Here is a 22,158-nt window from a genome sequence, read left to right as displayed (position 1 = left end):
AACGATACCCTTATTTTTCACACCAACATCATAAGTGACTGGTGTGCAGCTAACACACTTTCTCTTAACGCAGATACGTTTCTTAAATTTCCACTTAGTATCACGCAAAAAAAGAGGAACTAAGGTCTTTGAAATTTTGGGGATTGAATATCCAGTCAGATTTGAAGTGGTTAAGCCATTTTAACAGTGTTCCTGCAAGAATTTCAATGGGGTTGTTTACGACACGAACCTTAAAGGATAGTGTGACGATTGACATTCTTCTCGGCATATACTGTGCTTATGTGCATAGCCACCTCACATCTTGGCATCCTAATGTGAGGCAATTCTCATGCTACTAAAAAGCTCTTTGAGTTGCAGAAGAGTGTACTAAGAATAAAGTGGTTCAAATTGGAATACCTACTGTAGGCCATTATTCAAAAGGTTTAATACTGTCAATGCAGTGCCTTTTGTTAAACATAATCTTAGCAACTTTATTTATTTTGCCGATGTACATGATCACCATTTATGAGGAATAGGATTAAGGTAACAAATAATATATAGATGTATTACAATACAACAAATAGTTTGAAATGTCAGGGAGTGAGTCTATTAAATAAAATAACAGTAGATATAAAGCGTGAGATTTACCTTTGCTTTTAAAGACGACAAAGAGAATTTTAATCAATGCATATTTGTATATAGTACAAGAATGTTATGACGTGCACTATGAACTTTTTTTCTTAATATTATATGTTAAACAATCTTGCTATGTCAGGCATGATATAAAATATAAACGACAGTAAATGATAGATTGATTGAAAACGAATTTGCCTACAGACTTAAAATTGAGCATAAAGCTTCATTTCTATAAGAGGAACACTGAGTTCGATAATGACGCATGTCATGCTATGGTGTTTGGCTGGGTGTTAGCGAATATTTTTACATTGGTTTTATGGATAAACATAATGGCAATGAGAACATAGCAGAATAAGTGAATTTGTAAACTGAATACAATTATGTGAGATTTTAAAATGTAAGGTATTTGCATATGTTTCTAACTACTCTAATACGTACAACATAATCTTTTGCTGCCTTTTTGTGTGGCATAGAGTCGAGATAAAAGGGGTTTTAATTTTATTATTCAAATACTGCTTTGTAATCCAACATAATGAACAAAAATGTAAATGTATCATTCGACAAGATATATCAAGAAATATTTCACGTTAAATTTTGCATGCAACCTCAGTGAATCTCATATAATATATTATGCGCACGTTGAGTGGCGTAACCCTACCTTGTATTACTTACACAGGAGATAAAACCATCATAAGAACAAGGTGTGCTGAGATCCGAGTGATTATTTCAGTTAGTCCTGAGGTCCAACGTTAGGGCTGTGCCAAGTATCTTTGGTTATTACCTTTAAAATATTTACAAGTTGGGCCTCTCACTCCTCAGACGATAGTCCGAGCGCTTAATTTTTTCCTTTTTTCCACTTTTATTATTGAATGATTTATCTCTTATGTAACTATTGTATAATAAAAAGTAAAGTAAATAATACAATATATTGTTAGTTGCATCCGGACTCATAGGTTTTCTTTTTTACTCTATGATCAAAACTTTGTTACTAGCTGGATAGAGCAGGTATTTTTCAATAGCCCAGCTGCGAATGACGTGTGACGTCGTTGCGCTCGTTGTCATAGTGAAATTCAATGTTGTTTATGTTTATAGAATTAATTATTTGAATGGTTGAGGTTTGTTAAAATGAAGATGCTGGAACAGTGTCAATAATTGTATACTGAGCCAAGGTAAGTTACCCGTATTCTATTGTATGCTTTTTGGTATATGTACTAAAAAGTTCAGTATAAATAGATCAGAATTCTATGTATATTTAAAAAAATATCTATTTATCTATAGTGCCTCTCAGAGACACTAACATAGGCCTAGTGCACTACATTGTGATATGATCATATATAGAGTCATAATAATATGTGGCAATCTACTTCATGAAGACAATCATATTATAATAATCATATAATCAATTATAATGATAAAATGGCCTATAATTAAGAGAACCCCCCCCCCCCCCCCGTTTATGAATTTTGTTTCCAAACATTACAGCCACATTTGAGAAACAAATGTAACAGAGTTTGAAAGAACTTCAGTTTTAATTTTAGGATCATCATACAAATACTGTCACATACAATAAAGGGCAGAGTACGATAAACAGACCCGGTTTTTATATTGATTAGTATAATCATCTATACTTTTCATGTATCCAATATGCGTCTATCAATTATATCAACATATCTATAGTAAGAAGAACAATCATATTTGAAATTTGAATGATTAATATAATACAAATAGTGGCAATATCATGAATAATAAAGGAGCTATAACAATCAAACAAACAATAGAACTTGAAGTAGAAAAAACTCATAAATTAAAATGAAATAATAACAAAAATCTATAATATGAAATATGCGTAACTCTTTATGTTTTCTCCTGGCAATGATTAAGACAAGAAGTTGTTCAAAGCATTACCTCTAGAAAACTGAACTTCTCTTCTGTACAAATACTCATATATAAATGGTCTTCAAACAGATCGGCTGATATGCTATTTTTTAAACTTTGTTTTACGATCTTCCATGAGCATTCGACTGCGTTATTGTTTATAACAGACAATACGTTTTTTATATGAAAAGTGTTTGAAGTTGACACAAGTTAGTTATTATTAAAAAAATCAGTATCAGTTCATTATATCAAAAGTTATAACTAAGTAATATCGTTTGTTAATATTTATATAAAAATCGGGTCTGTTTATCGTACTCTACCCACAATGAACAGAAGAAAGAAAGCTGAGATTACCAATGTCATTAGTAATTGGTCTCTAACAAATTTCGAGTGAATTGGCGGGTTAGTTTCGAGTGAATTCTTTGAATTAGCTATTCCAAAAATGTACTGTATTCCCCACCCCTCTACCATAGTGTCTGCCTTTGAACCTAGTGTCTCCTTGTTGTCTGCACTGTGTTCAGGTGCCTTAATTTAACTTAGTCATTATGTAAATGAAGTGAAATTAAAAAATGCCTTTATTATAGAGGCAGAGTTAGAACTATCAAGCCCTTTCTACCACTCAACCTCATATCAACATAACAAAATTGCTTAACCTATACAAAATTAAATGAACTTAAAGTAAAAATCTATGTATTGAAATGGATTTCAAACTTAAAGTAAAAAAGAAAAAGCTTTTATATGTATATAAGCAAGAAAAATTTAAAATTAAGAACAAGAAAACACATTCAATTACTCTTAACACACATACTGACCACATGACCGCAACAAATAACACCACCCGTCACCATATTATGTGAGTGTTATTTTAGTAATTTTTACAGCATACTTGTAGTTTACGTTGTGCATCAATTGATCAGTACTTTTAATTTAGGAGTTAGGGCCTACCGAAATTTATGGATTTAATTATTGTATATTTATCATTTGTGCAGTGCCTATTTAAATATATATATTTAGTATTTCACTAAATTTCCTAATTTATGATTACTATTACATGGCGTCCAATTGTTTTGCATTTATGTTTACAATTTCTTTTATTCAAGAAGTTTAAACATGTGAAATAGATTGATAACTACAAAAGTAGCAATACAATTAATAATAATAAACAGTGTTACAGTCGTATTAAAATAATTACAAAAACTAGAACTACTAAGCAATGAAAACTTTTCAGAAGCTGTTTTACTAAGAATATAAGGCTCAATGGTAATCTGCTAGGTTTGAGTCCTTGCTGTTTTCTTTCTGTTCTTATATTTCTTCTTAATTCTTTTTCCCTTAAGAATTGAATTGTATAATTGTCCATTCTGGAATATATTTCCCTACATTCTTAACATTCCCTTCATTATTCTTAAAATGTCTCTTTGATCACCTTCTCCTAATCCTTCAGTGTATTTATCTTTCTTCTACAAGTACAATATTCTCAATGTTACAATATATTTCCTATCCCTTTATATTCCTTCAGTTCATTCTCTACAAAGATCCTTCCATCCTCCTATATAGCTCACTATGTATCTGTTTAATTAATTTTAGGAGACAGATCTTTTGGAATGCAAAATGTCTTCTGATTCTTCTGCACCGTCAAAAAGTGATGGAATTAAAAAAACAAAATTACACTTGAAAAGAAAAACACATGAGAGCTCAGAAGAAAGTGATGATAGACAAGCAAGTCAGGGTTCAAGAGAGTCACAGAAGAGCTTCAGAAGTGTTTCTCGGACAAAACTAACAACATTGGAACAACTTAGCTGCAAGACCTCAGCAGTTGTTGACTTGTTTCAGAATGGTAATTAAAAAACATTTTCATTTCATAAATTACCTTATAAAGTAAAGTAATATGTATGTATTACTTTATATTACTGTGTTTATTTAGATAAGTCTCAGACAAGAATAATGTTAAAGAGAGCATGCTAGTTACCTACCGACCATATATTAGAGATTCCATTTATAACATGGGGCTAAAGTTTAAAGATTTGTTATAAGTAGAAACCCACTTCAAAACCAACAATTTCGCAGGTATAAATTATAAACCAATTACTAAATATTGACAAATAATTATTCGGTTGTCAGAGTATGTTGTAAACTAAATGACTAGTTAAATCAAATATGTGATATATGAAATAATAATAAAATACGGATCGTCTTTTATGTAGTTGCTGGCAATTTATGCATATTTCACATCAGATACTATGTAAATACTGCAGCACTGAAAGGGTTAAGCGAAGAAGGAATATTTAAACTATTAATAATTCATCAGTTACACTTTGTTCAGACATTATCATGGAAATTATCCATAATTATTAAGCCTACATTATAAACGTGCTCATAAAAAAATGATTATCATTTATATTAAATACATTTTCTGTTGATAATTTATTAACAGCCTATAATTATTTTAAATGTTTCAACTACTGTACAATTTTAATGGAATAACAATCATAATAAGTAACAGTAAACAGTAAATGCACTGGAATTATAAAAAAATAGTATAAAAGTAATAAACTTATAAAAGTAAAAACGACAACAATAAACCTAAAACAAATATAAAACCACTTGTTCTACATCTTGAGGCCATATAGATCCTCCACGCTTAAAGTTTCTAAATAGGTACTGTCCAATCTACAGATGTGTTTATAGTGAATCTATTACCAGACATGACAATGTTAGGCATAAGAAGACTTACATTGTAAAACTAAACATATCAGTAAATTAGTTTATTAACTTTACATTTTTGTATGGTACTAAACAAAAAAATAATAATTTGATGGAGTGTGATGGATTTTTTAAATCATACATTTAAAACCCCCTTCAAACTTTGTATTTAAATTATATTCATAAATGTTAGCATGAATTGAAAAGGCATAGAAAATATATAAATTCGTTCTTTTTGTAGGCACTCTATAAACATTAATGCTTCTGATGTAAGGTAAGCTTTCTGAGGAATTTTGGTCCAGGTAGTAAGTTACAGGTTTGATTTCACCTGGGTTACCTTAGTATATGACTTTGAACCTGGAATACATTGAATTCAAGTCACCATATTTATGATGGGGTATAAACAAATATAAAATGAATGGAGCTTTCATTCTAAAGGTTAAAAATTTGAACTGGGTGCATAGACAAATCAGTTAGAATTCACTTAGAGACAAGTAGGATGCTAACAAAAAGGTGCAACTGTGAGGCCAGCCAAACTGTCTCCTTGTTGGAAGGTTCCTTTCCAGAAAAACAGTAGAAAACAGAAGTTTCACTGGAACACTGCTCACAGCCCAATCTGACAGCCAGACCTAGTGAATCAGTAACTTATTAAGGTCATTGAAATATCTAGATTTGCTGCCTGTGCTCCCATCTTTAAAAGTGATATGATAATGTTATGTATGTAATTAATATGTAAATGTGATGTAGATGAATCCCAAAAGAAATCAGCAACCACCGGGAGCAATCACAACACTACAGCGCCAACTGTAATAACAGCTGTATTGAGAGATCTGCGAGATGACATAATCCGCTCACCGAACTATAGACAGTCAGGTGAGGGTCATTACTGCTTAACCATTGCTAGCAATGAATTTAACATTGTCTTTTTCAATATTTTTTTATGCACTGTAGCAGTGTGCATCCATCGCAGTCAGTGCGTTAAATTAAATTTTTAAAGGATAACCTTACAAAACCTATAATTCCTTTTCTGAATATTCATAGAGGATAATTAAATTTCAGTGTTTTTGTATGTATTAAAAAAAAATTGAAGTATATAGCCTAAGTGTGTGTGTGTGTGTGTGTGTGCGCGCGTGTGCGCACGCGCGTGTGTGTGTGTGTGACAATAATTATATTTTGTTCTTTTTTTACAGAACCAGTATCATTAGTAAATGGAGACAGAGCAATTGCAGTTATTGGTGGAGATAACATATATGTTCAAAACAAAACCAAATTTATTCCGATACCTCGTGACAAGGCACTTTCTACTCATAATGACCACAACTTTTGGGCTCATCAAGCAACCAGGTAAATTTTATTTTATTTACAGCATAATATTCATTTAAAACATACAACATCCAGAAGAAAAACAGTCACAATTTATTCTATTCCAAAGTCAAATTTATTAAAAATTCTTAGTTCTTTTCTCTTTGCTAGATGATAATTTTGAAAATAGGATTATTTTTTATAAGTGTGTGTGTGCACACAGTGCGTTTTAGGCTTCAGGACAAATTTAGCACGTTGAATGTGAGAATAACTGCAGTGTGCTACATGAAATTTATTGGTTTTATCATGGGAATATGAAAAAAATAAATGATAATTCATGTTTACTTCGGCAAAAACAAAACCTAACATGATCATACCTTTATAAAATTTAATTTCAAAAACTAAAGATGGTAATTACATATTATTTTTATTTTAAAACACTTAATTTTATATTGTTTTATAATATTGTAGGCATGATTTTAATAGAACAAGAAAGTTGATTAGTAAAAATATCAATATTTAAAATGTTCTAATTTTCCTTGGTTTCAGACTGGAGGAACATTCTCCACTAGATGTTGCCATTATGGTTCAAAAGATTTTCATCCCTATCAGTTCCATGTGCTTTGGACTTTTGGGTGGTGTAGCACTTCTTCAGCTTGTTCTGGTATGTCAATTATTAAGGTCCTAATTCTGTTTCATATAATTGAATTTCTCTTGTAAATATTTTCACATTGAAATAAATTACATTGGGTTACATAGTATACAAATAGTGTACTGGTAATAGTATAGTATAATTTAAAACCTTCGCTGCGGGCCACAGTCCAGACAGTGATGCTTTCCCCACCAAAACTATGAGGTACTGTCTGACGAGTAGTGTTACCAGCATTACAGCGCTCTTGCTGCACTTATAGAACACCTGTGAAACTTTTCAAACTTGTTCTTGATTGAATAAACTTCCTTATCAACACTTCAGTTTGGCTTAGAAATGTGGGCCAACTGTCCACATAGTTATCTAGGAAACAACTTATTTGTTTATTTATTCACGACAAACACCATAAATACAATAATAACTCAAGTTTAAGACCGGATTGTACAAGTAAATAAAACTAAACTAGCTACAAGTACAATGTAATATCAAGTATACTCAATAATTGCTACAGCATGCGGAATTGAGTGAATAAATGGAATAGAATACAATACAAATAATTAAGTTAAACGTAGTCTATAGAATACAATTTAATACAGTACAAGTAATATAGTGCAGTGACTTGTATACAAAGAGATTCTTGAAAATGAATGTTAAACAATTGCAAGAAAAGACTGACTAAGTGATGCAAAATATTGAAAGATTTGGAATCGGCACTGTATATTTGAACACTTTTCAAAATGGTAAACAAGTGTAAACAAAATGAAAGAACTAGTACTAACCCAATCGCATAGTAATTACAATATCATGAAAAATACTTTAACAGCATTACTTTATGCATACAACATATATTTATTGATGCAACCTAGAGGTGGAAGATTTAGTTATGACTCTAATTCCTCAATCCCTTTGTTATTGTTCTGTGAACAGACGTATTATCAGTATTTGTATGTGTGTTTTTACTGTGTGGACTAACCACGCAACGGCATGACACAGAGCAGTTTGGGGCGTTAGTCGCTGTGTGCAAGACTGTTGTCCTGTCCGGACAGTTGCGTTGCGTAGAGACATAACTGTATATATATATCATATTCCTTCCCAAAAATGCAGGACAATGTCTGGACAGTCCTGTCAATTGCTAACACGTATAAATGTATAATATCCACTAATGATTTTTATAACCTAGTGAACCAAAATAGAATACAACTGAATAAAAATTGTAAGTATGAATTTTGCCGCGTATCAGGTACATCATTGACCCATTTTTATACATATTAAGGATATTTGCTGTAAGGTTCTACAACACAGTGATACATTTTACAAAAGACAACTTCTTGGGTCTCTAGAAACCTACAGTTATATTAGTACTGTGCTCTGTGGCGGGTACAACTATTTATGAGACAGGACCTATGACATCATGAGAAGTTCTGGAAGAGCCAGTTGAATTTTACCCTATAGGAACAATGTTAAACTTCATACAGCAGTGAAGAAACAAAAAATTTGAAGGACACTGACGGGAAAAGAAGCAGATAAAGCTGAAATGAACAAAGTCAAGAAAGACTACGACATCAAACTGAAAATCTCAGGTGTAAATTATCTGCAGATCATGTGGCAAAAGCTGAAAATAAGTCTAAAGCGCTGTGGCAAGTTATTAACAGTGAGAGGAAAAGTCATAATAAAGAGCCAGCTCAACTCCTGCTTAACATAGAAGGACAAATAACCACCGATCCATATAAAGTTTCCAACCATTTGAACCATTACTTTACTAAAATAGCAGAAAATACTCTCAACTCACAACCAAGACCCCCAAAACGAACTACCCCTCACCTACCTGTCTCAAACTATGACAACACAACTATATCTCACTAACGAACAAGACATTGAAGCCATAATAAAAAGCATTAAGCCTAAAATATCAGCCGGACTCGACAAAATTTCAGCAAAACTATTAAAACACTGTAGAAAAGCTTTAATACCACCTCTAGTCAGCATAACAAATCTATCCCTAAGCCAAGGACATTTTCCTTCAGACCTAAAACAAAGCAAGGTATACCCCAAGCTAAAAGGTGGATCCCATGCTGAGGCAGGCAACTACAGACCAATATCGTTAGTTCCAACAGTCTCAAAGGTGATCGAAAGAGTAGTCTTGAAAAGACTGATGGACCACTGCTAATTCCATCATCAACAAGGCTTTGTCAAAGGAAAGTCAACAACATCAGCTATGATCAAACTGGCAGAATTCATCATCGACGCCATGGAGGAAGGTAATATGGTTGCTGGTATCATGTTGGATTTCAGTAAAGCCTTTGATTGCTTGGCACACAAACTGATTCTTAATAAACTCGAACAACTTGGAGTTAAAGGACAGGCAAGAAGAAATCAAATTGTTGAGATACAAACCACACAAAATGGCATAACTCAAGTAACAAGATCAAAGCCTCTTCTAATCAGTAGGGGAGTACCACAGGGCTCTGTATTGGAGCCAGTCCTGTTCATCCTTCTGACGAACGACATGCCAAAATACCTAGGCACACACTGTACCCCTCTAATGTATGCCGATGACACAACACTGTTGGTGTCTGAATCATCCTCAAACAACCTAGCTGTCAATTCATACATTGCACTGATGCATCTTAACACTGTTTAGTTTTTGTAAAATGCATATTTTCAAGATATAAAAACAATAAAATACTAAAAAGTTTGAGATTGAAATAATAACCAATAAAAATATTTTTTTTAACTGAAAAGCTCATTACTTTTAAATGAGCTCATTATTATTTAATTTTATGATTGAAGATAAGCCAATAAATGTGTTTTACGTTTTAACATATTTCATATGGAGCTACAATCAAGATTACCACCATTACTAAAATGGGCGGCTCTTAAGAATAATTAGGAGTAAAAACACCAATGCTACCTTAAGATATTACTATGTGTTGTATTTACTTACAGTTATAATTACTAAAGAGCACTCAACCAGACAATTAGTTCAAAATTTCTACTAATAAGTTTTGATTGCTTTAAGGTGAATAGCCTTGTTGGGGGAGGCACAGATATTGACAGGAAATTCTTCCTTCAGTCCTATTCGAGATTTGCAGAACTCACTCCTCTTCTGTTTTACATTCTTTTGGCTGTTTGTATTATATCTGTGTTAGACAGGTAAGTATTATGTTTGTACTTAGTTCAAATTTTAAATGATTCTCTATCAATTCATACTTACCACATTAATTCTGGTTCCAATACTATCTATTATATAAAAATGAAACTGTTCTTGTGTAACAGCATCACTCACAAACGGCTGGACGGATTCGCCTAATTTTTTTTTTAATTTGTTCGTCTTGATCTGTAGAAGGTTATAGGATACTTTTTATCCCTTTCCCGATTCAGGATTCCGCCCCACTGGTTACAGAAATACCCGTAAGAAATGCATTGCAGCAAACATATGTTATTAAGTGAAAGAGTCTTTTCAAATTTTTAATCAGCTGTTCTTTGTAAACATATATAATGCGACAAAAAATATATTTATATATAATTTAATTACTACACTTATAGTTTTAAAGCATAGAGTAAGCTTAAGAGAAACGACAAATTTTGTTTAAACTGTTTCTGCAATCACTGTTAAACATAGACTTTACTATCCAGATAATACAATTCAAATTTGACGTAAAAATTCACCTTTAACTGCAATATTTATTTAATATAAACCATGCTCATGCTTGATCAGAAGAGCAATGCAGATATCATAATTACTATCTTACGTTGGCTACAAATATAAAGAATGTTATAAAATCAACCTTAGTTGTTTTTTTTTTGACAGAAGTATCAGGAATGTGGTACATACCTTCATAATGCGCCCAAGAAGCTCACGAAGGAACGACTATCAATTATCTCAGCAATGTTTAGAATGTGATAGAAAATGAATAAGTGAATATAGTGTACTGTTTTCAACGGGAAATTGCGTGCGAAGCCGCGGGAAACTTATTGAAATGCGCAGCGAAGCGCGCCGGGTCCGCTAGTTTCATACTATTCAGTAGATAGAATTAGTTAAACCATTAGAATTTTTTGTCAATCAAATTTAAAATGTTATACATTTTGTGGAAAAGAATTCTTCCAGCAATTAAAAAGGGTTGTCTAAAAGCCATACATAATGTTTTTTAAGAAATATGTTTGGTAATATATTTTAACTGATTATAACAAAGGATTTTACATTTTTAGCGAAATTACAGAGTAACTATTTTGTGTTTTGCTAAACTGGTAAAATTTGTTAATACCGATAGGTTATGCATTGTGTTGTGTAACTGATAATCACTGTGGGATTTTAATAGTTTTCGGTTAAAAAAAATATATTTAATTAATTCAAAATATTTATGAAAGTTTGAACTTTTAGAATTTAGAAATGAAGTTTACTGTGTTTTAAATTATGTAAATTGTTAATTATTAATATGACCTTATTAATTTGAAGGAAAGTATATTATTAATCTAATTTGCATTTCCCTACATAATCAGCTCATATCTAAGAATGGGCTGATACAAGACAAAATAAGCAGTTTTTGTATGGACACATTGAGTCGCCTAAAGAGAAATATTACTTGCGAGAATATATTAGTTATTAATAATATTATGTCCCAATTTATAAAAGCAGTACAAAGCTGTTATATATTAATAATAGGCCAATTCCATTTCTTTCTTCCTTTTCAAAGGGGTTTGAAAAAATAATGAAGAAGCAATTAGTAAATTATTTAGAAAAAATCAAATTTCTTAGTAAAATTATATTTGGTTTTAGACAAGAACTGCACTACTAGAATTTATGGATAGGGTATCAAATGGATTGAATGAAGGAAAGCGAGTGAGTGGTTTATTTTTAGATATTCAAAAAGCTTTTGATACAGTGGATCATGAAATATTATTTAGTAAATTGTATCATTGTGGTGTGAGAGGTGATGTGCATACATGGTTCAGAAGTTATTTGTTGGAACGTAAACATTGTGTAAGAATAAATGTGACAGTGAATGATAGGGATTCATAAAATATGGTGTACCACAAGGGCCTGTCTTAGGGCCATTATTTTTTTTAATTTACATAAATGATCTATGTTGTGCAAACTTTTATGGGAAATTCACATCATTCGCAGATGATACTGCACTCTGTTATGGAGAAGAGCAGAGGATCGGCATTGAATCTAAAATGAATTTAGACTTGGAAGCACTTCAATGGTGGTTTTCAAAAAAATAATATGTTACTTAGCTCCACAGAAACACACTTTTTGAACTTTAGCTTAAGAAGAGAAGCTATTTTTGAAAACAAAATTCTCTTTAAATGGATAGACTATATAGTAATGGGGGGCTATGTGCTAATGACCGTTCTGAGGTGAAACCTCTTCACCTAGATTACACTCCATTTATGTACATGGTATATGGAACTAATTATGTACTAGAGGTGTGCCAGGCCAGAACTGGAACCGTTCTGACCGGAATGCTCCATGATGTAGTATTTTATTATAAATTTTTAACACATGTATACAATAATCAATAATACTCATCAGTGTATTTCTTTTTTTCTTTTAATATTTTTATATTAAATCTGAACCAGGTGAAATAAGTTGTATATAACTTGTACATTTTAATTGTAAAAGCACTACTATGTTATACTAACTTTTATTAGATGTAGAATATCTAACATTGACACCATTCTTTGTATATGAATATGCAATGTATGAATAAAGATTTTTTTCATCCCGTCATATCTATTTGAAGATGCTGCTTTAACCATTAACAAGTTCAAATGATGAATATGACAATAATGAGCATCAGGTTATTCTTTTTTTATCTTGGCTTACATATTTTGTGTTGATATGGGTTTCTCACTAATACAGCAAGCCAAGTGACTTGATTTCTCCAGAAATGTTTTTTGCAGTAGATCAGTTTGTATTGTTTTGGATATACCCTTAAATACAGTAAGTATTTTCCCCTCAAATAGAAAGAAGGAAAGCAAAGCAATGCTTCTGGAACATCACAGATGCACAGCCAACTAGACATATAATAAAACTAATTTTACAATTCCCTAATAAATATTCTATAACCTGACTTAACCTATTGGGTTAATGTTTGGAACTTGGCCACCCTGAAACACAATTAATTGTATTCATGTTACACTTAAAAAGAAACCTATAAATAATTAAAGACACTTAGCATTAAAAAGTTTGAAAACACGTTATTCCAGTTTTTCAAATAAAACATTCATCCCAAATTTGGAATTGCCAACAACCCCTATAATGTAGTACAATTTGATTTTGAACTGCTCATAAACAAACATAACCTAATCAAATGTTAAAACTGAAGCTCAAGTCACTTGTTCCATTTTTAACTCAACCCGGTTGTTATATCCTATAGCTTTTGCTATTCATTCTAGAGTGTCCCACACTCCGGGTGGTCGGTGCCAGTACTTAAGTGCACCTTCGTTCCTATGGTTGTCATTTTAGATTGTTATGGCAACAGAAATAATTGTGGCTCCCACCATTTCAGTGCTATTTCTTAAAAAGTTATTATGCATCATAGGGAGCTGTAGGACCATGCATTTGGCATGCTTTCCCAACTTAGAATTTCATGTGTTTCACAGAATCAGTGATTAATACAAAGGGTAAACGGTTTCACATTTCATATTCATATTCATATAATCTTTATTTACATTTTTATCAAGAAAAGTACATGCGTCAATAATAGAAAACAATGTGTTTATTAACATTGTTCCATTAGATATCTTGGAAATTCGCCCAAACTGTAGAAGGGTCAGTTGATAAGTTATTTTTTAAGCTTTTTTAGGGCTTGTAAATTGTTTGGAAGCAGATTCCCCAGCTTCTGGCCAGCATAGGATGCTTCTTTTCCAGGAGGGTGGTCCGATGTATAGGAAGAGCAAATCTTGAGCGATATCAAGTGTTGTATGAGTAATGATCTCAGCCTCTTTGTGTATTCAACTTATCAGCAAGTAAAATGACCTCTTGAAAGTATAGAGATATTGCTGTCATTATGCCTAGATTTATGAAGGCTTCTCTGCATGACTGGCGAAGTTAAGGCTTGCCATAGCTCTTGCTGCCTTTTTTGCAGGAGTGATTCTGTTTATTGAGGTGGCTGATGTTCCTCCCCATATTCCTATACCATATCTTATGTGCAACTCGGTAAAGGCAAAATATGCTGTCTTGGTTGTGGGTAGGCCAGCGATATGCATCATTTGACGGACAACATAAACTCCTGAGGCAAGTTATTTGCACAAACAGTTCACATGGTCATTCCACGATAGCTTGCTGTCCAGAGTTATTCCAAGGAATCTTACATTGGTTTCTTTGGTTATATCTGGTATTTCTTGTACATCACTTCTTCTGGTACTGAAGTTCACTTGGATTATTTTTTGGGGTTTTATTGCCAAGTCGTTGGTTTTACAGTACTTTAATGTTTTATTCAAGGCTGTTATTGTATTTTGGATCAAATCCCTCTGCAGGACAGTTCCTTACAAGTAGGGTAGTGTCATCAGTGTACATAACAGTTGCCGTATTTTTGTCTTGAATATACCCTGGAAAGATATTTGTCAGTAATATAAATAAGACGGGCCCCAGAATAGCCCCTTGAGGTATCCCTCTGAACATTGGTAGTGGATTAGACCTCACTGTACATGACACACTATTTGTGTAATCTGTCAGTTCTATGACTTGTGTCCGATCCTCAAAGTAACTTTTTAACCACGCACTCACAAGGTCTCTGACTCCCAAGCACTCTAGTTTTTTGGATATTCATTTTTGTTCATTATCATAAATTGTCCTTCACACCATTAATATCTAAAATCTACATTTTTCTTGAAACAGTAGTTGTGCAATCTTTTAACATGAGCCGCTGCAGGAGATATTGCCTACATTCTCTTTTATTTCTGTAACAGATTCAATGAAATACTGATTAATAATGCCTGGGCTGATGCTAGATGTACTGTGTTTCTAATTAAATGTTATAGTGTTACTGATTATTTTCCAAGTTATCAATTTTCAAAAAAAAACTTTATAACATTATTGATGAGTTAGTTGTTTTAAAAAAATGTATTGTGAGAGATTTTTTGTTAAATTAATTAAAATACTATTATAGTCTGAATAGGGAATGATATATAGTGTTGTTTGGAATATTTCTATTTTGTAAAGACATTGCCTAAGTAGTAGCATGTATTATTCTAATAAATCAAACAACCTATGTGATAATTATCTAAGGGATTTTGTACATACTGTCCATATTTTTGGTTCGCCCATTATTTGTATAATTTACCAAACTTATAAACAATACTATTACTATTCTTAACTAAAAATAAGAATACATGAAGTAAAATATGTTGTTTATTAGTTGTGTAATGTTCATTGTTACATATTGTAGGATTTCAGTTGACCATGACACTATCATTTATCAACCATCATGGATTGTCGTGGGGGTCTACATTCTGACACTCATACTGACTCTCAGTTGCGCTTCTTATGATGACATGATCGTGCTCTACCCGCAAAATAAAACACTGTTCCAAGATCATATGGTAAGTGAAATAAGAATTTGTATTTGGGATATATACTGGGTGTCTTAAAAGTACCCCCCCCTCATTAACTTTCTTATGAATAGAGATGGAGTGGTTTACTTTGGGGGATGTTTATATGACCAACAGAGGAGTTTTTTGACATATGAATATTTTTTACTCCCTCCCCTTTAAATGGGGTATTTTAAGGTTAACATTTTAAAATAGGAACCCCTAGCAAGTGACACCTCATTTTAAAGGTATTGTAAAAAGAAGAATGACACAAACTAGAGGTCTTTAGTGTTAATCTATCACATTTTGTGGCCAATTAAAGTTTGATTTTTTTATAGAACCCTCACTATTTAAATTACATTTACAGTTATCATAAGGCAGATAAAACATTCACTCACTAGTTATTTTGAGAATTTAGGACATAAGATCATAAAACAAGTTATTACAAGAATCAACAAATATCAACAACCGTGATTAAAATAGCATTTATTAAGTTTTCTTTTGTCTTGACTGAAGCCCGTTAGGAAGTCCTGGGAGTAGCAATAGCTGGTTTTATCATGTCATATCTTATTGTTTACACATTCAGTCCAGTTACTAGTGGTGTGAATTGTAAATTGTCCCAATCTTCAAAAAGGGAGATCCCGTGTCTGACTAGCAATTATAAACCATTTTCAACCTTACCTGCATTCAGTAAACTTTTTGATAAACTGTTTCTGAACAGATTGTTAAATTTTGTGGAACAGTTCAATATGTTTTCACTTTGCCAGTTTGGCTTTTAAAAAAATGATTTCTCAATAGATGCAAAAAACAAGCTTGTGGATCTGATGGTTGAGGGGTTTGTTAGTATTCACTCTATCTGTAGAGATAGTCACTTCTTAGACCTGTCCAACGTCTTCGACTGCATTCATCATGCTACGATCATGCATGAGCTTGAATATTACGGTGTTAGGGGACTACCACACATGTGGATTAATTCTTTTCTTGAATACAGGTATTAGTGTGTCCAAATAGAGACTCAATCTCATATAAAAGTAAGAATGAACTGTCGGGTTCCTCAGGGATCCATTCTTGGCCTCATTCCATTTTTTTATTTAAGTTAAAAATTTGAAAAATACTATTCATAAGTGAAAATCTTATTCAATACGCAGATGACATGACTGCGTATTGAAGATGTAAGTCAAAAAATGACTTGCAAATAGAAACCAACATAGAAATTAATTTATGAATTCAATTCTTTGTCGAAAAAAACCCTTTGATCAACAATAAAAATGAAACTTTATTTCAAATTTCTTTATTTCAAAATCAACTTTTAACAGCAAGAAAATGAAAATTTACCACTGGTCATAGTGAACGATTCTCTTATATAGAAAGTCAATTCTACAATGTTCCTAGGAATACACTTCAATAGAGGGCTGACTTGGAGTGATCACATCGACGTGCTATATTCCAGAGTTGCCAGTAGTATCTTTGATCTGTAGAACTAGCAAAATTTTTTACTGCAAAGTTTTAAAAATAGCCTACTATGGGTTAGTATACCCACATTTTTCTTATGGAATAAGATTATGGGGTGGCTGTAGAAAATACAAATTTGAAAGAGCCTCTTAGCTCCAAAGGAAGGCAATCAGAATCATTGCAATTTAAAATTTAGAGAGTTGTGCTTTTTCCAATACAAAACTTGACACTTGCAAATTTAAGTACAAAAGTAACAAAAAAAACTCAACCAATTCCAAAAGTTCCTGCTATTTGGACAAGACTTGAGACATTTTCAAAAATTGTGTACCAAATTGATCATCATTTAAAGATCTTAAGCATTAAAATGGTGTGCACATGTCTTATCTTGCTATTTTAAATTTTCGAGATTTGAACCTGTGACAGCCATTTTCGGACACACCCTATATTTTATCTGCAACAAAAACAATTTTGCAATATTTGCCATATAAGATTTGTTAAGGGATTTATTTCATTACTCTATGTCAAACAGTTCAACCAGAAGAGATTGCGGCCGGGTGGTTTACACAGGGTGTTCACAAAGTGTGTCACAAACTTCTGTTGCTGATAGCACTCGTCATTTCAAACAAAAAGTGTCCCATAAATATAGTTTGGGAAATGTCTATTTTAGCTGCAAGCCACAGCACTTTGTGTTTTTTATAAAAAAATTAATATCTCTACAAATAGTAAAGCTACATATAAAAAATGTTTTAACAAATCCATCAACACATAAGCGAGCACGACCATTTTAAATATACGCTTACACAAGACAGGAGTAACAAACAACTAATACCTCTCAACTGTGACATGTTTGGTTCCCAGCTTGGGGAAGCATATCTTTAAAGTGGTTATGCTCGCTTATATGTAGACAGATTTCGTTGGTAAAAGTACCGTTAGAATTGCTATACAAATTTCAAAATAGTCGGTGTCTTGTAAAATTTGTATAACCCATGTAAAACAGCTGATGCCCATCAAAAGACAAAATGTTTGCTGCTTCCGGCTTGTGCAAGCGTACTTTAAAATGGTCATGCTCGCTTATACATTGACAAATGTTTTAGGAACAAATACTGTTGGATTTGTAATAAAAATGTCCAAATAGTTGGATCTAGTGAATCTTTTATAACTATACTGGTCTTTTTGGTATTTTACTTTACAAAATTTCAATAGGTGCCATTTTGTAAATATTAAAGAAAATAACACCATTTTTTCCAGTCTTATTTATTCAAACCTGTGTGCCAAATTGGGTTTCTTTAGCTTAACTAGTTTCAGAAAAAAATACAAAATGGTGGCTAGCGGCTAAACAAGACATTTCTTGACCTATATTTATATGACATTAAAAAAAAGATGAATACTATCATCCACAGAAGTTTGTGACACCCTTTCGTTTATTTTGTGCATGTGTGCACGTACACACACACTCATGCGTGTAGAACTAAGATGCTACTTTGATCAAAAAGCATGTACTTTAGGTATAAGGGAAAAATCCTTTTTAAATTCATGCAAAATTTCAAAATAATTATTTGTAGTAGATTTTACCTAATAGAAGTCTTGTTTTAGAACTGTAATCCAGGAAAGATTGTCTATTTGTGGCATGTTAGAGTTCATTCCTTAGTTTTTCCTTAAGCCACTGTAAAAATGCCATATTACTATGTCCCAGAAGCAAAGCTGTTTCAGATAACTTGGGGCAAATATTTACAGTTTTCTTCACTAGGATTAAATATTTTATATCTCAATTAAATATTAAGTATATTTTTCCATACAATAAAATTAATCCTATCTCAAAATCTTGTACATTGTAAGGTATATTATTACAGTTATGACAAAGTTGTGTCATTTTTTTAAATTTTCCAGAAAACTCAAGAGCTGTTGTCTGACTGGCAGCTGCTCAACACCTTGAGATGTCTGTTTGCCATTCTTGGTTGGATCCTGTTCTCATTAACTTCACCTCCAGATCTTCTACTCCAACACCTCGTTCAGGTCAAACAGTTTGAGCATAAAAAACAGCGGATACCATTACAAAGCTCTCTGACTTAGTTACATCTGTCGATTTTTTGTCTAAGGATTATAACTTTTAAAACTAATTTAACTACACCTCTGTATATATTTTTTTACTTTTGTAGACTTTAGAATGATTGAATACAGTAAATGATTGAATACTATTATTCAACATTTATAGAATGAGATTATCACTATTGTACACTTTGTCATACAACATTTTTGTATCCAGTTAATGTTTACAGGCAAATGACAAAAATAATATGAAACTATTGTAAAGTAGATAAATATATAGAATATCAAATTATGTATTTAGAGTCAGTTGTTCAAAATTTGTCAAATTCGTTGTTAAAGAGGTGTTGTTTTGTGTTTAACCCTTTTACTGCCGACGTCCGACATATCGGACGTCGGCATTTTTGCCGAAAACGCCAACGTCCGATATGTCGGACGTCTGTTTTTTTTTATTGTTACTGGCTACTGTTATGTTCAAATGCCGAAATATTCGGTATTTTGGTTGTTTAGGAGGAAAGGATAATGAAAAAAGCCATTTGAAGAACTTTGGATTTCTATTTTCGTCGTCTTTGACTAGAATTGACGAACTACCTAGACAGCTGTCAAAACCAGATGATCGGGTTAGATTACTGAAATTTTCGTTCATTGTTGTTGTTTACAATGTTATCGAAAGTTTTTTGAAGTGTTACTTTTGTTGATCAAGGATAAAATGAGTAAAAGAGTTACATCTAACTCTCCTGTGAGTGAGGGAACAATAATTTAACAGTCTAATCGATGGTGGTGTACAAGTGCAAGACGAACTGAGTGACAATTTCCTTCAGAATTTGTCAGATTCAGATGCCGAGAACGATTCTGATATTAGTGTTAGGGCTATTGATGACAATCAAAGTGATGTGGATGACACTGATGACGATCCTGACTTTATCTTACCATCAGATAATGAGGAGTTATTAGATAGAGAGGGGGATGTGGCACAGATAAGTTTACCTTCAACTTCCACTGGTAGGCCTAGAGGAGGCCTACCAGTTTTGGGAAAATCCTCATAGTGCAGCTATGTTTCAAGGTAGCACCTTCAAATTTGGTATATGTTCTAAGCAATTGCTCTAGTTTATAATGATATCATGCTCAAAATTTTAGTATAATTTTAAAAATAAATTATCAGATGCCAAACACAATTTTTATTTTTTTATTTATTTTTTATTTACATAATTTTTAAAATTAAATAACGAGTTTGTTTCAAATTAAAATTTCTTTTTATTATTTAAAAAACAGCATTTAAATACGAGTAAATAAAGTAAAAATTCATGCAAATCTAATGAAAAATAAAAAAGATACAGCATTTTTTGTAAATGAATGCACAACAGCGATTTTCCCCCTTGGCAATTTTGACTGGTACGATAAAAAAAATGGCCGGCAGTAAAAGGGTTAATGAAAAATGAATTTTATGTTGATTTTATAATAACATTTGTTTATTTAGTTATGTGCCTTACATAGCAGCATACCTATAAAGTAAGTAAGAAGATGCGTTAGTTTTAATTTATTCTTATTCTATCAGAACATATGTTTATTTTATACATTTGTACACTAGTTTAAGCGTCTATATTCTAGCGTATTTAAAAAATAGTTCATTGTAATTGAATAAATTATATGCAGCTTTATTTTAACATGGCCATTGGGAATTTTTAAGAATTATATAAATCTCGTCCAGGGCAGATTACTGTTGCACTCTTCCAGCACTTAAGGGCTAAATTAATTCAGATGCTTTGCTATGGGAAAGTATGTATACACATTTTTAAATCTAAGCAGTTCTATTCAAATAAAAATATTAAAAGTTATATATCACTGTAAATCTTATAAGGGTTAAGAAAATTACATAAAAATAGATTGTGAACATGGACCGTATTACTGAGAATAGTTTAGTTAATTATATGTTCAAAATGATGCCTCAGCACAAAGCAGAGAGATATGATAAAGCTGATCACGGTGCTTCCTGGCGATTAAACTTTACTTGGAGATTGTTAACATAACATTATAATATTTAATTCACTTTTCATAGCGCATTTATTTATGATATATATATATATATATATATATATATATGAAGACAATTTTTATATGCAAATCTAACTGTTGTATGAACTATAGGTTCTTTGATAGAAGTAATCTGTGCATAGATATATCAAGGCATATACAGTCATTCAAATATATAGCACTGCATTTCTTGTATTGATTCAAGATAACACCTGCTCTGGATTGATAAGAATTCTTAGCTCAGATAAAAAATGTAGAAAATAAAATCTACTTATCCTTGTGTTAACGTTTAGTAAGAACCAAGCTTAACAAAGTCAAACACTCGCCAGGTCAGTGAGGTAGGCTTCATATTCTATTCTATATCGATATAGACATAGTAAGTAGAGTTATAAACCAAATTTAAACCCTAGGTTAACTTATTTGACAGTTATTTTGTGTACAGACTGACAGAAATCAGATTTAATCGTCAACTGGCAGAAGCTTCATTACACCCTCCATCAATAATTCCAGTCATTATTGATACATGCATATTCGTGTAATGGGAAGTCCAAGGTAGTGGCTTCACATAAAATGTTCCTTGGTTCTTTCTCTACGGGAGCCAAATATCAATTTGTTATCGTAACTTGCATAGTAATTCCTCACTATAAATATGTTTATATGGTTTATTCCATGTTTTATCAAGTTAGGTAGGAGGTCTAAGTTATTACATAACTAGCAGTTACCCGTGTCTTTGTACATAATTTCGTATGCTTTGCACGTGTGTGAGCACTTCTGGTTCGAGTGAATTATATTTCCAATGCCAGTTTTGAGTTTGATTTATTGGCACAATCAAGAAAATAATATGTCAAAAAGTGCATAATTATGACCATTTAATGTACTCTTGTCTTAGTAATTTTTGATCCATAGTTGATTTTGCCTTGTTTTCCGATTAATAAAATATATATACATACATA

The 22,158-nt window shown here is 32.1% G+C and overlaps 1 protein-coding gene across 1 annotated transcript; it reads left to right on the top strand.

Moving 5' to 3' along the window:
* The first annotated feature begins 1,647 nt into the window (after positions 1-1,647).
* On the top strand, positions 1,648-22,158 carry LOC124359281. The gene is made up of 9 exons (XM_046811897.1): positions 1,648-1,784; positions 4,075-4,324; positions 5,938-6,063; positions 6,381-6,534; positions 7,042-7,156; positions 10,161-10,294; positions 15,538-15,691; positions 19,019-19,530; positions 20,598-22,158. Exons 2-8 carry the CDS (start codon positions 4,099-4,101, stop codon positions 19,199-19,201), a joined length of 1,092 nt encoding a protein of 363 aa, XP_046667853.1. The 5' UTR covers positions 1,648-1,784; positions 4,075-4,098; the 3' UTR covers positions 19,202-19,530; positions 20,598-22,158.

This window comes from Homalodisca vitripennis, chromosome 4 (assembly GCF_021130785.1).
Source record: "Homalodisca vitripennis isolate AUS2020 chromosome 4, UT_GWSS_2.1, whole genome shotgun sequence".
In the NCBI taxonomy this organism is placed as follows: domain Eukaryota; kingdom Metazoa; phylum Arthropoda; class Insecta; order Hemiptera; family Cicadellidae; genus Homalodisca; species Homalodisca vitripennis.
Note: the sequence above shows the minus strand (reverse complement) of the source record. Positions and strands in the feature narration are given on the sequence as shown.

Excerpts from the sequence above, each read along its gene's own strand:
- LOC124359281 (XM_046811897.1), top strand. The coding sequence starts at position 4,099 with ATGTCTTCTGATTCTTCTGCACCGTCAAAAAGTGATGGAATTAAAAAA. Across the intron at positions 6,535-7,041 it reads TGGGCTCATCAAGCAACCAG|ACTGGAGGAACATTCTCCAC; the intron begins GTAAATTTTATT and ends CCTTGGTTTCAG. Across the intron at positions 10,295-15,537 it reads ATTATATCTGTGTTAGACAG|GATTTCAGTTGACCATGACA; the intron begins GTAAGTATTATG and ends TACATATTGTAG.